General features: G+C 40.6%; 1 protein-coding gene across 1 annotated transcript; it reads left to right on the top strand.

Moving 5' to 3' along the window:
- Positions 1–6,084: 6,084 nt before the first annotated feature.
- LOC149313161 (uncharacterized) lies at positions 6,085–11,598 on the top strand. The gene is made up of 2 exons (XM_089526148.1): positions 6,085–6,145; positions 6,590–11,598. Exons 1-2 carry the CDS (start codon positions 6,092–6,094, stop codon positions 8,153–8,155), a joined length of 1,620 nt encoding a protein of 539 aa, XP_089382274.1. The 5' UTR covers positions 6,085–6,091; the 3' UTR covers positions 8,156–11,598.
- The last annotated feature ends 4,751 nt before the right edge of the window (positions 11,599–16,349 follow it).

Raw genomic sequence — 16,349 nt, 5'->3', positions numbered from 1 at the left:
TGCTGGTTGCAGCCGTACAACTTAATGATTTTGCATTATAATTATATTTTGCAAGTCTGTTTGACAGTTTCTAGGTAGAAATCCCAACAGCTTCAGCATTTCCTATTAGAGGGATGCAGTGATGGGAGATGTTGATTGCTGAATTCCTGCCCCTTGTGCTAGAATTCTTACTCTTCTGCCTTCTGGAAGGAGTTTTAGCAGAAGAAGTTAGTATGAGCAACTAGCTAAGTTAGTATAGGTTTGTCAGTATTTTACTTAGCAGCTCCTGTGCTGTTATTCTGGAACAGATAACAGTTCTGTGAGAAAACATGAACTGTATTCAGAAGGTCCCACGGCCAATCCCTGACACATACAATTAAAAGGTGACAGCATCAGGAAGGGCCCTCATGGGAGATTCTAGAAGGCACATGCATAGCATACTGTTCTGGAGCAATGGTCACCTTGTTATGGCAAAAAGTACACCTTTGCATTTCATGTGCAGGCTTTTAAAAATTCAAATAGCATTATCTTGGAGCACTAATAAATACTAAGGATCATAACAGGCATGGCTAAGGGAAGTTTAACCCCTTCTTTGCCCTGTTGGGGTCCTGAAAATAATAATCCGTCTTCTGAAGCTAATATTTGCTTTTGCAAGGGACTCTCTCATTGGCACCCAATACAAATATGTTTTCTCTCTCTCTCTCTCTCTCTCTCTCTCTATATATATATATATATATATATATATATATATATATAATTTTATTTATATTCCGCTTAATCTCAAGGAATCCAAGTGGATTACAACAGGAAAAATACCAAAATACAGTTAAAAGAAAGATGTTTAAAATGCAAAACCCCATTCCTCATCCCAATCTTAAAAGCAGTTAACACTAAAAAGAAATTAAATCTAGAAAGAGTATAAAACCATTAACGTACTATCGGAATTAAAATAGAAAGAGATATCAATGAGAGTTCCACGAAAAGTGGGGAGGGAGGGGGGAGGCAGAAAGATGTTCTAATCTGGAAAGGCCTGCCGGAAGAGATCCATTTTAATGGCCTTCTTAAAGGACTCCAAGGTGGTAATTTGATGGACCTCATCTGGCAGGTCATTCCAGAATCTAGGAGCAGCTGCTGAAAGGTACACTGGGTCACTGCGGAGAGTTTATTAACATGCAAGGTTACATAGAGGCTGTACAAACCAGCACTATGAGCCAGCATTGGGGTGGATTGGGGGCATGGTGACCACATGCCACACACCCTGACTCCACCCCCAAAGCAGCATCATGCCACCCGCTTGACTTCATGGTAGGTGGTGTTGCGGCGTTTCTGTGGTGCAGCATTTGCACACACTGCGCTGAAGAAACACCCCCCAAAATGATGCAGTGGTGGCAAGGGTGCCCTTTTCCCAACACTTTCTGCTGTTCCTTTTTGCACCAGTAACCAGCCAGGTTGGGGGGCGTGGCATGCGGTTGCCACAGCCCCAACCCAGGGAACAAAGGGGTGGCAGCAAGCCACTCCTTAGCCACCGTCTGTTTAGCACCATAGTTCCCAGAACCACAACTATGGAGGCAAATTCCCCCTGTCTAGCTGTAGTAATCAAAGCTGGCTCTATTATTAATCAGATTAAATCTAATCAGATGTTGGAGGGCAGCAGAAGAAACCTTAGCTATTTCTCTTGACACACACATTCTGCATTCATCTCTGTTGGAAGACAGCACTGTATGTGTCCACCCTCTAAACTAGCTTATTGTCCTCAGCTGTTGTAAAGGACACTTCTCCACAGTCTTGAAGTACAGTTCAACTGCCAGTCCAGTTTCCTTTTCTTTAGGGAATTATGTGGAGTGGTGGCCCATCTTTTCCTTTCTCCCAGGCAACAAAATAACTCAGGCCATTCTTAGCCATGATCCCTATCCAGTTTGATAGTATTAGAGTTAAATGCAAGTAAGCTGAATGTCATATCTCATTTAGTCTTTATGTGTATGGAAGCTCCAGCTATGATACTTTGGAGTTTTGCTTTGAATTAACTCAGAGACTACACAGATTTAGTGGTGGGAAACATACTGTCTTACCTATAATTACCAGGATGTATGGCTGTGCTTTAAGCAGCTGGATCTAATTAGCACAAGGAACATGAGCTTGGGCATTCATTCAAATAGTTCTAACATGTCTTCTGAAAAAACTTGGATGTATTTAATTTTCTATAAAGACAACATACCCATGTACAGGTTACTTGATGTCAAGTTTAATCAGAAGAAAAAAGCATAATCCCCATCCTCACACTATATCATCCTCTCATCCTACTACTACTATTGTCACCACCATTGGTACGGTTACTTTCCCTGGGTTCTTGCATTCATTGCTCTCCAACATTTCACAGCTGAAAACAGAGAGATGTTTGTAATTTGAGATGAGAGGTAATAAAAGTAGCCAAGCTGGTTTAATTGGAAGGGGAGGGGGGATTGTGGGGTGATAAACATCCCAGAGCAATGTTGTGAATTGGAAGGGATTGAGTTGCCCAAATGAAAACAGTGGCTAACCAGTGGGGTTGATGGCTAGGCTAAAAGTGCCACTGGATAGCAGTTGAAGGGGAATTCCCATGCATACTTTATACTCTGAAAAGCAGAGATGGAGGCAGAGGGCACATAAACTGTTCCAGCATATAGTTATCAGGTGGTGTTAGTCACCAAGTTCAGGTTGTCAGCTTCAGTAGGTGTAACTAGTAATAAAGAACAATCTTTAAAAGGTCTGGGAGACACCTGGGTTGGGGATGAGTACTGTCCAGGGATGGAGCTGTACGATACACTTGGATTGAGAGTTCCTGCATGGCAGGGGGTTGGACTGGATGGCACTTGTGGTCTCTTCCAACTCTATGATTCTATGTTTCTATGATACAATCTGTCTCTGTGAGTTTACATCCTATGCCTAGCACGGGAATGAAAGACAACAAGTTAATATCCCAAAAAGCAAATCAAATCATAGAATTGTAGAGTTGGAAGAGACCACAAGGGCCATCCAGTCCAACTCCATGCCATGCAGGAACTCTCAATCAAAGCATCCCTGACAGATGGCCATCAAATGTGCCCACATTCTCCCTATTCCATTTGGTGCCAGAGCTCACTGGCTCTGCAAAGGTGTTTTTGTTTCACCTTTCAGTACCTTGCTCCGCTACAATATTGGCAATATATGCATCCTGGCTGCTTACAAGTACTTACCATTTTTGATTAAAACAGCACAGAGTGCTATGTTTAAATACATATTCCTGGCTCATTTTACTGAGAAAGACGACATGTGTATGATATTAATTCATATCCTGGCTAATTAAACTCAGGATCTTTGGGTTAATCCACTGCATGAACTGAGTCACTAAGTGATATACCGTACCCTCCAGCACTTCACATATGGAACTCAGGGCCCAGAAACATCATTGTGATCAAAATGGCAAAAGTTATTAATAGGAATAATACACAAGCTAGGAGAGACTACAGCTGTTTGCTTTTGCCTGAGCCTACTAGGAAGGGCAGGAATCCACTGACTCCTCTCTTCTCTTGTCCTGAGTTAACTGAGTTTGCAGGAATGGAAATATGCTGAGGACAAAGGAAAAAAGTGAGATGGGAAGAGCAAAACTAGGACACTTTAAAAGTAACTGGAAAAGTGGAATGACAGAGCATTAACTGGGACCATCTCTGCCTAATCAGGACATTTAGAAGCTATGCCCCCACTTTCTCAAATTTTGCTCCTGTTTATATTTACATTAGCATCTACCAAAGTCATTTGATACAGAAAGCACTAAGTTAGCTGTCTTGGCAATTGCTTTGTGAATCACTACCCATCTATGGAAACCTAAAAGCCAAAATGGTCTGAAAAGAATTTTTCAATAGGTACGTTGGTTTTAACCAAGCCCAATAATTAAATATGTTTAAAAGAGAGCATGTTGGTTTCCCCCTCCTTTTTTGCCATATGAGATAGTGGACCTTTCCCAAGCTGTCTGCTCTATAGGTTTATTCTGTAGCCTTTCTCCCCACTCAGCCCCAAAAGGAGAGGGTTTTTTTTTTCACTACCTAAATTAGGATGTCACTCTCATGATGATTGGAGGAAAACCCATTATTATACGTTCTCTGCCTCCTCTGTGGTTTCAGAATGCCTGGAACACTGAAAAGTATACAAAGAATGCCCTTGCTTGGTGCAAAATCACTTGACCAACCATGGAAGCCATGATTAACAAACTGATGTGGCTTCTCTGGTCTTGGGTGGCACACAAGGCCCTAGGCATGGTGTCAATAATTGAGGGCTACATGTGTACATTTAGTGCTATGTCCTTTGAGAACAAAAAAACCCAGCCAGCCGTAGCACTTACCGTAATCACAGCCATGTGCTTTCTTGGCAAGTTTTGGAGGAATGGACAGGGAACATTAATCTGTCTAAAAAGTGACTAGATCCATTCATCATAGGCTACATCTGCACCACAGAAATAATGCAGTTTGACACCACTTCATTTGCCATGGCTCAATGCTATGGATTTCTGGGATTTATAGTTTATTGTAGCACCAGCAGTCTCTGACAGTGATGGTTAAATAACTCACAAAACCACAAATTCCAGAATTCCATAGCATTGAGCCATGGCAGTTAAAGCAGTGTCAAACTGCATTATTTCTGCAGGGCAGATGGGGCCCTAGTGTCACTCTCAAATCAGAATGAGGAGGCCTAGCTTTTCAACTTTGTAAAGAAAGAATGTTATTGGTTATTCAGGCAGCAAGAAACTGTATTTTTTCCTGTCTCCTTCTCAGCAGATTTGTTTAGATGGTCAGGTGAAAGGCTGAGAGGATTTTTATGGGATTATGTGCAATAACACCCTACTTAGTTCTCACTCTGATGCATATCAAATGTTCCAAAAAGAGTGGGAGAGACAGATTAAGAGCCCTACACACAGACACTGCATTTCAGCCACCCTGGAGATCTGTCCTATATATGAATTATGTGGTGCAGGACTAGACAAGCATTCATATAATTGTAAGGGCTTTCTTTTATGTATAGCACACTCCTGTCTTTCCCAGAATTCTGCCTCTTTTTGCAGTGGCTGATTTATTTTCAGACTTGTAGCGGCTTTGCCCAGAATAGTTTTGCCACCTTACAACAGGCCCCAGAGAGTGTTTTCAACTGGATCTGCGTCTGAGACACTGCTACTGAAAAAGAAAGCAGGCAATTTCCCCTTAGCTAAGCTGCTCAGTTCTATACCCCACAACTGTCCCGATTTGATAGGAACAGTTCCAATTAGTCCTCTGTCACACCACTTTTGTTAGCTGTTTTAAAAACTAACAATTTCTCACCCTTCCACTTTCCCTTTTTGTCTTGAGCATATTTAAATTGCTGCAAACGGAGTTCAGAGTTGGCACTCAGCTACTGCTAACTCAGCAAGAGAGGAAAGTCCTTCCCTGCAGTGTCTTGATCTTCCCATTAGGCTTAGGCAAAAGGAAATTGCTTCAGCCTCTCCTAGCTTGGGTGTCCTTTCTTACTGATAACTTTTGTCATCTTGACCATGCTCTGATATTACTTGGAAACACAAGTCCCTGTTTTCATCTTCAAAATGTTGGAATATATATGTTCCATAACTATTACACCCAGAACTGTTTTCACCATTAGGCAGAGTGAGGTGACTGCCTCTGGTAGTAGATCTGGATCATAAGATGTCCTTGTTGGAGATTTAAGGGGTTTTGAAATATTTGCATAGGAACAAAGGTGGATATTTCATAACTTTAAAGAATGTTCCAACATAAATTCATGTTCAAGGAAGTAAGGGAAAGACCCTTATTGTTTCAAAGAAATAATTTTCACATCAAGTTGCTATCTTTACTGTCCCATGTTATATTAGGCCATTTCTCTCCCAGAAGGAAGGGGAGAAGCTGAGATACTTTCCTAAGTGGCTCCCTTCTTCTGCAAGAATCCCATGGTCTCCATAACAACTGGCAAGTATCTAAGCCTATCTATCTATAACTTAGTGTTTATATCTGCACAGGCTGTATTAGCTTTCCTTGTATATTTCCTTCTTGTTGTGAAATAGTTGTCAGGAGTAGAATATAACATGTTTCCCATTTCCTCTTAGATAGCAATCGTGAGCATGAAGACTATGCTTTTCCTTATAAATATTCTTGGAATAACAATTGCTTCTCCGGTAAGTATATAAAACCTACATTTACATGTTCTTCCACAGTGCTTCTAGGGCAGTTTATAAAAAGACACAAAGCAGTATTTAGGAAAAAAAGTGCCAATATAAGTCATATAAGACAGCAGCAATAAATGCAGTGATGCTTTAGAAAGCCTGGGAGAACAAAAAGCAAAACAAAAGAAAGCATTTGCTGCTGAAAAGCTAGCAATGTCGGAGCTCCAGGAGAACTTTGTTCAGGAGAGAAAGAGCCTTATTTATTCTGGCACTTAATCACTGATTATGGCTCGTCATATGTTTTCTTGACATTAAAGAAAGAAAAGGTATGAATGAGATATCAAGATTTAAATGGACCCTGTCTTCATGCTTCTCTTCCTTTTTGTAAGCCCCACGTCATATATTCCTACAAAATGTATGAATATGCTATTGTTCTGTTTTACTTCTTTGTGGCAGATCCAGTGGAGTGAATTTCTACATGGAAGAGGCTACAGGGGCAACATCAATTCCATCAGCACAGATAATGAAGCCTCTGCTAATGAGGATGGGCACCATCAGAACAGAAATGATGGTCACCAGGAAGGAGAAATAGCTCTTATTCCCATCAAAAAGTATGCTATTTCTGAAGTATCTACACCTGATCCAATCAATCCCCAAGGAAACGTTCAACATGAAAATGAGAGCCACTTGCTCCATGAAGGCACCAGCCTTACACAGTTTAATGATGAGAGTGAACATATCACACAGGAACGCATGGATCTGTATATTGAGTTCCCCACAGAGAAAGGTGTTAAGTCTGATCAAATAGATATTTTTAAAGAGGCCACCAATGCTGAGGAAAGTGGCCTAGGACATTTGAGAGAGAGAAATGCCATCCATGGTCCAGTATCAACAATACCAGGTCCCATCATTCAGGAAGATCTTTTTGATGAGAAACAACATATCAAGAGATTCCAAGCCAGGGCTGGCTTTAAGGCAACAAAATATACTGATGCACAGTATAATGATGGTTATAGTTTTGACAGCTACCACTTAGATTATGAAAGCATACAAGGAGATGGTCCAGGCTATTCCGATGACTCCAAGACTAGTCAGCAGGCAGAGAGCAAGAGCAATTCCCGTGACCACCCTGGGAAGTCAAATAGTCCTAACAGCTTAGATGAGGAAGGATCGGAAGAATCTAGCACATCAGTGAAATCTGGAAGCCCAAATGATTCCAGTGTGTCCAGTGATTTCAGCACCTCCAGTGACCCCCATGATTCTAGTGGCTGTAATGATTCTGGTGGTTCCAGCCATGCCAGAAGTTCCAGTGACACCAGTAGTTCCAGTATCTCAAGTGATTCTAGAGATTCTTCTGACACAAGTGATTCTAGTGATACTTCTGAGTCCAACAGCTGCAGTGATTCTAGTGACTCAAGTAATTCTCCTGAAACTAGCAGCTCCAGTGAATCCAGGGACTCCACTGATTCTAGAGATTCTTCTGACCTGAGTGATTCTAGTGACACTTCTGAGTCCAACAGCTCCAGTGTTTCTAGTGACTCAAATGATTTGTCTGAAACCAGTAGCTCCCATGAATCCATTGACTCAAGTGATTCTAGTGACTCAAAGGATTCATCTGAATCCAGTAGCTCCAGTGAATCCATTGACTCAAATGATTCTACTGACTCAAAGGATTCATCTGAATCCAGTAGCTCCACTGAATCAAGTGACTCAAATGACTCTAGTGACTCAAAGGATTTGTCTGAATCCAGCAACTCAAGTGATTTGGGTGACTTGAGTGAGTCTAGTGATTCTTCAACCTCCAACAGTTCCAGTGAGTCCAGCAATTCAAGTGTTTCTAACAATTCTTCTAAATCAAGTGATTCCAGTGACTCTAGCATATCTTCAAATTCTAGCAGCTCCAATTGTTCCAGTGATTCCCTCATTAATTCCAGCCATCAGAGTGATTCTAATGTCTCCAGCGATTCTAGTAATCATTCTAATAACTCTTACAGCTCTAATAATTCTAGCAGTTCCAAATAAACAGTCTGCAAAGTAATTGAAACAGTACTTGAAACAGTTGCCTGAGTGCAGAGGGGCGGGATATAAATAAATTTCTTATTATTATTATTATGATTATTATTATTATTACTGAGAATGTCAATAGAGATAGGCATGAAGCAAAAAAACTAACAGCCTGTGACCATAGTTGGTAAAAAATTAAAGAATGGTGGACCAAATTGTGATAGTGAATCAGAGAGACAAAGACAGATGCATATGTAATTGCAGTATTCAGGTGACATTTGTGTAGTGTTCCAAAATACATTTAATGTTTGCTTCCTTGGAGTCTTTAATTTTAATTGTGCTATTGACTTAACTGCATCCCAATTAAAAAAAAAAAGGATAGGAGTCTCTAAGAACTTTATCATAAAAGGTTAAAAAGCATGATTTTAACACGATAAAAGTGTATTTGGCTGATACTTAACACATGATGTCATGTCCGTCCTGCTGCCTTGCATTCCATTTGTTACTGTAGTGCATCTTTTCACTGATGGGCAAAACCCATCAATAGGCTCTCACTCTCACTGCTATTCCATTACTGCCTTCCTGCGATAAATCCCTTCCACTGAAGTTACACTTCTCAGGCATTCTCCTGGGGTGAGAGGACATGATTCTGCTCCTCTCCCCCACTCCTTGCCTCTTACAGCAATCGTGGCAGCAGCATCTTCCTGAACTTGGCTGTACATTCACACAACAGCCAGCTTCAGGAAGGAGGAAGCATCTGTGATCGCTCTTGTCCCCCTTCCTTCTGGAAGGTGATGTTGGGTAGTGTGAAAAAGAGGCCACAAAACCATGAAACACCAAAGTGCTATCATGGGGGAAAGTGTGATAAAAATGGTGCCAAACTGGTATGCTCCCAGTCTTAAACTAGTATGATTGTGGCGAGATAGCAAGCTGGTATGATAAAGTCCTAACAAAGAATCTTCAACAACTTTGCAAAACTATATTTCCTAAGATTCTCCTACTGATTCCCAAGACTTTTTGAAAATCCTAGGATAATTACAATTAATCTCAAAACAGTTTACAAATGTAGTATAAATTTACTGAACTTTTATAATAATTTCTAGTTGTCACATCCCTCTGAGAATTGTAGTTCAGGGTGCATCTGTGCATGTGTGTTTGTGTTTTCCCATAATTCTTTGGGGCACACGATGACATTGTACAAGCACAGAGCATTTTAAGCCACCAGAATCTGGTTCTGTCGCAGAGTTCACATAGAATTAAACTTACAATGTAGACATTCTATGGGATTGTCACCTGCAGAGTTGTAAAAAAATATCACCAAGCCTCAGCTACTTGTCTTGTACAGTGGTCCCTCTGCATTCACTGGGGTTCTGACCTTGGCTTCTCGGGCTCCGTTCTCAATTGGTTTAAATCTTACCTGTCAGTTAGATCTTTTGCAGTGGTCTCGGGCAGCCACAAGTCATCCTCTGTTCCCCTATCTGTTGGAGTTCTTCAGGGTTCTGTTTTGGGTCCCCTCTTCTTCTCTCTATACACACTGTCTCTTAGTAAACTTATCAGCTCTTTCGGTTTCTCTTATCATCTGTACGCCGATAACACCCAGCTGTATCTTTCCACCCCTGACCTTTCGCCAGGGCTTGAGCAGCAAGTTTCATCTTGTCTGACAGCTGTCTCTCACTGGATGTGCCATCGGCGTTTGAAGCTCAACATGTCTAAGACGGAGCTTCTTGTCTTCCCTCCTAAACCCACCCTTCAATATCCCTTTTCTATCTCTGTAAACAACATTCAGCCGGTTCAGGAAGCCCGCAGTCTTGGTTTCACTTTCGACTCCTCTCTGTCATTTATCCCTCAGATTCAGGCCACAGTCAAGGTCTGTAGATTTTTCCTCTATAATATCTCCAAAATCCATCCATATCTCTCTGCTTCTACTGCAAAGACTTTGGTCCATGCCCTAGTGGTCTCTCGACTTGACTACTGCAACCTTCTCTTGGCAGGGCTTCCTCTCTCTCACCTTCACCAATGATTTCTGTTCAGCACTCAGCTGCTCGTATTATCTTACTCGCTCACCGGTAAGACCATGTCTCCCCCCTGTTGTCATCCTTTCACTGGCTCCCCTTTCCCTTCCGCATTCAGTACAAGCTTCTCCTGCTCACCTTTAAAGCCCTGCATGGGTTGGCCCCTCCCTATCTCTCCAAACTTCTTTCTCCCTACACCCCCTCTCATTCCCTCCATTCTGGTAGCCAAGGTCTCCTGTCCCAGCCCAGGATTTCCACAGCCCCGTCCCGGATTCGTCCCTTCTCGCTTGCTGCCCCTCACTCCTGGAACCTCCTCCCCTTACAAGCATGACTCAACATGTCTCTAACCAGCTTCAAAGCCAAGTTAAAGACCATATTGTTTAGGGAAGCGTTCCCAGGGAGTCTGTGATTGTGTTCTGGTTGTTCAGATGCTTGACTCAGTAGTGGATTATTGCTGTTTTAACTTGTTTCTTATGATGTTTTAATTTGTTATTTTAACTTTTAGATTGTGTGCCATAGGCAGGTTTTTTATATATTCTTGATTTTACTTGGTTTTGTACAACACCGTGTACATTTATGGTGCTTTATAAATAATAATAATAATAATAATAATAATAGTGGAAAAAAACACACCAAAAACCCCAGTTTTGTAAAACTAGAGAGGATACCTCTCTAGGAATCTCTAGGTACCCCAGTGCAACACTGTGGTCAACTTCTGCTGGAAGCTGAAGATAGAATTGTGCTGGAGGACCACCAGATGCCTAGAGAAGTGTTCTTTCTAGGAGGCTCTAGGTCCTCCAGTGTGACCTCTGGTGAACATTGGCCATAGAGTCATGCTGGAGGACCAAGAAATTCTGAGAGAGAACATATTAATCAAATCTGTAAATAATGAAATTGCAAAAGTCAAAGCCGTAAATGTGAAGGGGCAACTGTATGGTTTACACATACACATGTGCATGCACACACACACAGCCTAGGTCACTACAAACTGTCTGAACAAATCTATTTATTTTCCTGTTGGGGTATTTTTATGTATTGCATAAAGTGGAAGAAAGTAGGAAAAGAGGAGGACGACATTAGAGGCAGGAAGCCACAACCCTGGGTTTGCAGGACCTGACCAGAGTTGTTGGTAACAGGAAAATTTAGAGGTCTCTCATTTGTAGTTTCACCAAAAGATGAAATTGATTTGACATCAAACACCAGTAACACATACTGGGATAATAAATGCCCTATGACATTTCCCAGCAATTCACTGAAGCAGAAATAAGTTCTCTTTATCATTTCTTTCATTACGAGGATACTGAAATTCTCTGGAGTCAAGTAAAATCAAACAATGCAATAAATACCCCACTACACAATTTCTTTAATTGGTTTTATTTTACTGTGTTTTCTGACTCTGGGTGGTTGGGAGGAACACATTTGGTTTGGTGCACACAAACATTCATTTGAACATGGAGCTTTTACATAACCTGCAATGCCATGGAGTTCTTATTGAGGACAAAAAATCCCCTACAGCTCATAGAATGAAAGTTATTTTACCTTAATGAATGAGGGTTAATACATGCTTTGGACGGCCACATGCTAAAGAAAGAAGGAAAGGCATCCACAGTCCTTTTAATGGTAACGATAGACAAATCCTTCTCTCTTGTATTCTCTGTGGGGCTTTTTGGCATTTGTTTTCTTTACTTATTTTGGGAATTGTGGCTTCCTTTTTAAAGCTAGGGTGTGGAAACATGACAACTCAACAAAGCGAGTGTACTGAAGCTGTCAAGAGGACAACCCCCGGCTGTGCTGTAAATATCCTAGCAGAACAAGGCAAACATCACTTTCAATATGCTTAGGAAAATAAATATTTTTTAAAAACCCTATGGTCCAGATTGCAAAAATGTATCATCAACAACGACCTTCTGTAGACTCAGTCAAAACTGCAAGCAATTAGATCAAATAGTATCCTGTCAAATATATGGCCAAGTCCATGGATTCCTAGCATTAACTAGCCCAGTTAACAGCCCTGGTAATAATTTTCAACCATCTTTTTAATCAGGAAGCAGTGAGATTCCAGATAGATGAGATGCCAGTAAATGTAGCATCCAAACATTGCAAATGGGCTGGATTACAACCAATGAATGGAAATTGCAGGGAAACAACATTCAGGTAAGCATTAAAAGAAAAGCTGTAACAGTAAGAGCTGTTCAGCAGTGAACAAAAGCAAAGAAGGTGGTAGTCAAGCCAATTCCTTTACTATTGACCTCCCCGTTTCAAAGAGCACAACATCATTCCTAGCATGGTATACTTTAATATTATTTCTAGTTTCATTTTTTGGCTTGAAAATCCCTTCCTTCCTTCCTTCCCTCCTTCCTTCCTTCCTTCCTTCCTTCCTCTCACTCTGGGAGATTGTTTGGAGACAAAAAGCCAAAGCTCCCACATTTTTATGGTGATGGGGGGCATATTTTGGCAGAAAAATCAGATGAACCTTTTTTTTTAATGGAGCCTAGGGAGTTAGGGGCTCTCTTAAAGGCCACATGCAGCCATTTCTCTACACTTTCACCACTCCTAGACTGTGGAAATGGTGGATTCTCCTTTACTGGAGGTATTTAAAGATAGACTGGTTGGCCATTTCTGAAGGATGGAGGGAGGTTCATCTAAAATTGTAGAACCTGCATTAAGCACTGGATTAGATTAATCCTGTAAAACAATATATAAAAAATCATCTGATGATACATTGTTGTGGGGGCTACAGTCCAAAACATCTAAAGAATTGAGGGTTCTCCAGCCTTGGACTAGATGAACTCCAAGGTCCTTTCCCAGTCCATAATTCTAAGGAAAACTTTGAAGATGGAACTACAAGATGTAAAGAACACAGAGGTGGATTAATGGCCACCATAGAACCATAAGATTAATTTATCCTGGGAATGTAGAGAAGTGGGTCCAGTTTAGGGAGGGGGTGATACAGGTTTATAAATTATGAGGTTAGGCAAAGTTGAGAGAGTTTTCACCCTGTCACAATACTAGAAATTTTGATAATTCAATCAAATGGATTAGAGGTAGATTCAAAACAGAAAAAGAAAGTTGAATTAATTCAACATAGATTCATTGAAAAAGGCATGAGACATAGTCACCGAGGGAAGATGTGCTACTTATGATCAGTCTTGACCAATGTTTGGATGAGTTACTTTTTTTATTTCAAACAACTCACAGAATCTCCCAGCCGGCGTGGCCACAACAACTAAATAAACCTCCCCAGATCCAAAGGCTCTCTACCACTGCATACCACTTGTTGGGTGTAACAGCAGTAGATATCATGTACTGGCTAACTTCAGAAACACAATCTCCATCAGTTCAAAAAACTTTATTCAGCACAACACAAAGCCCATTTTACCTTCTCTCACATCTGCTCATTAGCTGGCTTCAAGAAAGATAAACAATCTTTCTACCCATCATCACCACTTATGCTATTTATGTAGCATAACCCATCATCCAATATTACAATATGGTCCAATATGGCCTTTTTTGGAAGCAGGATATAGAATGAGATTGACCCTGCAGCACTGCAATCCTTATAACTCATAATTCTGCCCTGAGCAACACAGCTCCCTTTTTCATCGTGAAAGCTTGATTTTTGGCAGTCGCAGAATTCCTGATCCTGACATCTCAGGTACAGAAAAAAGTAACTTTTCTATATTCCAGATTTTGGAAAACATTTGATTTCTTCTCAGAGGCAACCCTGAAGCTTCACATGAGAATAAAACCTGTCATCCCTACATTTTTCTTTCCCTCCCTCATTTTCTCACCAAAATGCTTACTGACTTCAGCAAAAAAACTATTTATAGACAAGGATTGGGATAAGGGGAAAGCAGCAGAAAAGTGTAGCTTGGGTTTATAAACTGGTTATTGAAAGAAGTCATATATAATTTAAGGAGTCCTCTCTTTACTTTGCCATAGTTGTAGAAGGTGGTAAAAGCCATCATGGTTACTTGGTAAAGTTTTCCAGAACTATGCTGTGTTGCTTTCACATGAATCATCACCAAAGCGTGCTTTAATATAACCATACCTAGTAAAAATTACTTCTTGGTGTAACGTTTTTGTTATAGTGGCCCAGGTAGCATGGCTGCTATAGCCACATTGTAATTTTTCCATGCTCTGAATGTAACAGTAGTTTAAAGATCAAGAAGTGTTGCTGCTAACAGATGACTCCAATGAGTCTTCACTGTGATGCTCACAGGATAGGACAAACAGGCTCCAAAACACATATGAAGGGAAGATTTGCCCAAGATATTCAATATTGGTTTTGAGCTTATGGAGGACATTGGGCAAAGAATTTCCTGTTAGCCCTCTGCCTCTGTCAGTGGCTGCATTCCAATCAAGACTCGGCAAATGTGCTTTCCCATCTTTTAAATTTTCTACCATGCAAAATTAAAAGGTGTCTAGAGCTTGCTTGCTGACAATGCTGACAATATCGTCAGGGTGTCACTAGAGGTATGTGAGGATACATACTGCCTGGGATGACATCTCAGAGGGAGGTGTCACCCAATGTGCTGGTGAGAAATCACTGACTTCTGGGTGTGATAGCTCTACTAGACCCAGAAAAGTAGGAGCAGTCCAGTCCCAACCACGGTCACTGATGAGACTGGGTTGCCTTCCAGGTCTGGCAGCTCTGCTGGCGAAGTGGCAAAGGAAGTTGCCTCCCTTGCCCATCTGGCTAGCAGCTCCACCAGGCCCAGAAAAGGCTGTCAAAGAGATAAGGGGTATTAAAAAATGACCTGCACCAGATGTTAAATATACTAGGTAGAGTATATACATAATATATACTAGGGGCAGGGGAGAAAATTAAAATGAGTCACTTCAAGGATCAGTGGGCTCTGTCCATATGTTGGGTTCTCAGCGGCTATCAGGAAATTATTGCACAGCTTTTCCTGCCGATCTGGGCAAAGGCTGAAACCATGTATAAATGGACATTATTGCACAGATCTGTGCCCAGATCAGAGGCATCCCATACCCGATTGGGACTTCTCCCATGCTTTGCAATGAATGAAAAAGTACCAGTTTTTGCTAAGTACTGGAGAAGTCCTGATTGGATATGAGAGCTGTGCGACAACATCAATTTATACATGGTCTCAGCCTGTGCCCAGATTGGGGGAAAACAGCTGGTACGATAATCTTCAGAGGACATAGGACAACAGGTTTCAGGACCCCTCCAAAGAACTCTGTCTTTCCTCCAGATACACTGTGCTATCCAAAGAGAAAATTCCATTTCACATTTTGAGAGCAGAGGATCAAGAACAGTGAGGCAATTTTTAGCCATTATTCCTATGTACCTTGAAATCTGCAGTTTCTAGACTTTTGCAGCTGTAATATACATCAGGCTTTGTTCTCTATGAATGGCACTGGAACTTGTTTAGAAAGCAAAACAATGCCTGTCCTTTTATTCCTTTTTGTGTTTCCACTTTCCCGTACCTTGGCATCAAACATTCAGAACAAGCACTCATAAAGTAATCTTATTGTAGATTGCATGTACATTAACAGGAGGGATGAGTGAAAATATATTTTATTTTTCTGGTTTTTTTTTAAAAATATGAAAATTACCAGCGTTTGCAGATTTTACCATAAATGGGATGGACATAATCTGATACTCTTAAAAACTGATTTCAGTCTCTAATCAACACCCAGTTGATTGATCACAACTTTGCACATTTGATGAATTCTACTTCCTCCTCTCCCCATCTCTAAGGCAGAAGGGCAATAATAATATTATTATAACACAATAAAGTGTGTTAGGGAATCTGTCTTCAACAATAGGATTCTTTTTTATCTCCTGAGGAGAAAAACATGGATATTGTGGTATTTCTTACTATTTCCAAACAGTAACAGTATTTGCAGGCAATGAAGGTGAAAAGATGTGTCTGGGTGTTTGTTTATTTTTAAATTAACACAAAGATCTCTTTTAAACCACATTTATAATATGAATATCTTTTTTCAATTTGTGGGGTTTTAAATTCTTTTTTTCTTTTTTTTTAAAAATTATTACACAATCCATAATACAAATTGTACAATCCATATTACATATTACACTTTTCTCCCCTCTCCCCCTGTCAAATCGTTTAAAGGATTTCAGACAATATTGTCCATAATCCTTTGTAAAATGGATTGTATTATCTCTGCTTAACACCAAATGCCAAAGTAATTTTAAGAGAAACATCAAA

The sequence above is a fragment of the Sceloporus occidentalis genome, unplaced genomic scaffold, assembly GCF_023333645.1.
Source record: "Sceloporus occidentalis isolate IW3139 unplaced genomic scaffold, rSceOcc1.0.p SCAF_5, whole genome shotgun sequence".
NCBI lineage: Eukaryota > Metazoa > Chordata > Lepidosauria > Squamata > Phrynosomatidae > Sceloporus > Sceloporus occidentalis.
The sequence above is the reverse complement of the archived record's forward strand: the minus strand, read 5'-3'. Positions and strand labels throughout refer to the sequence as shown.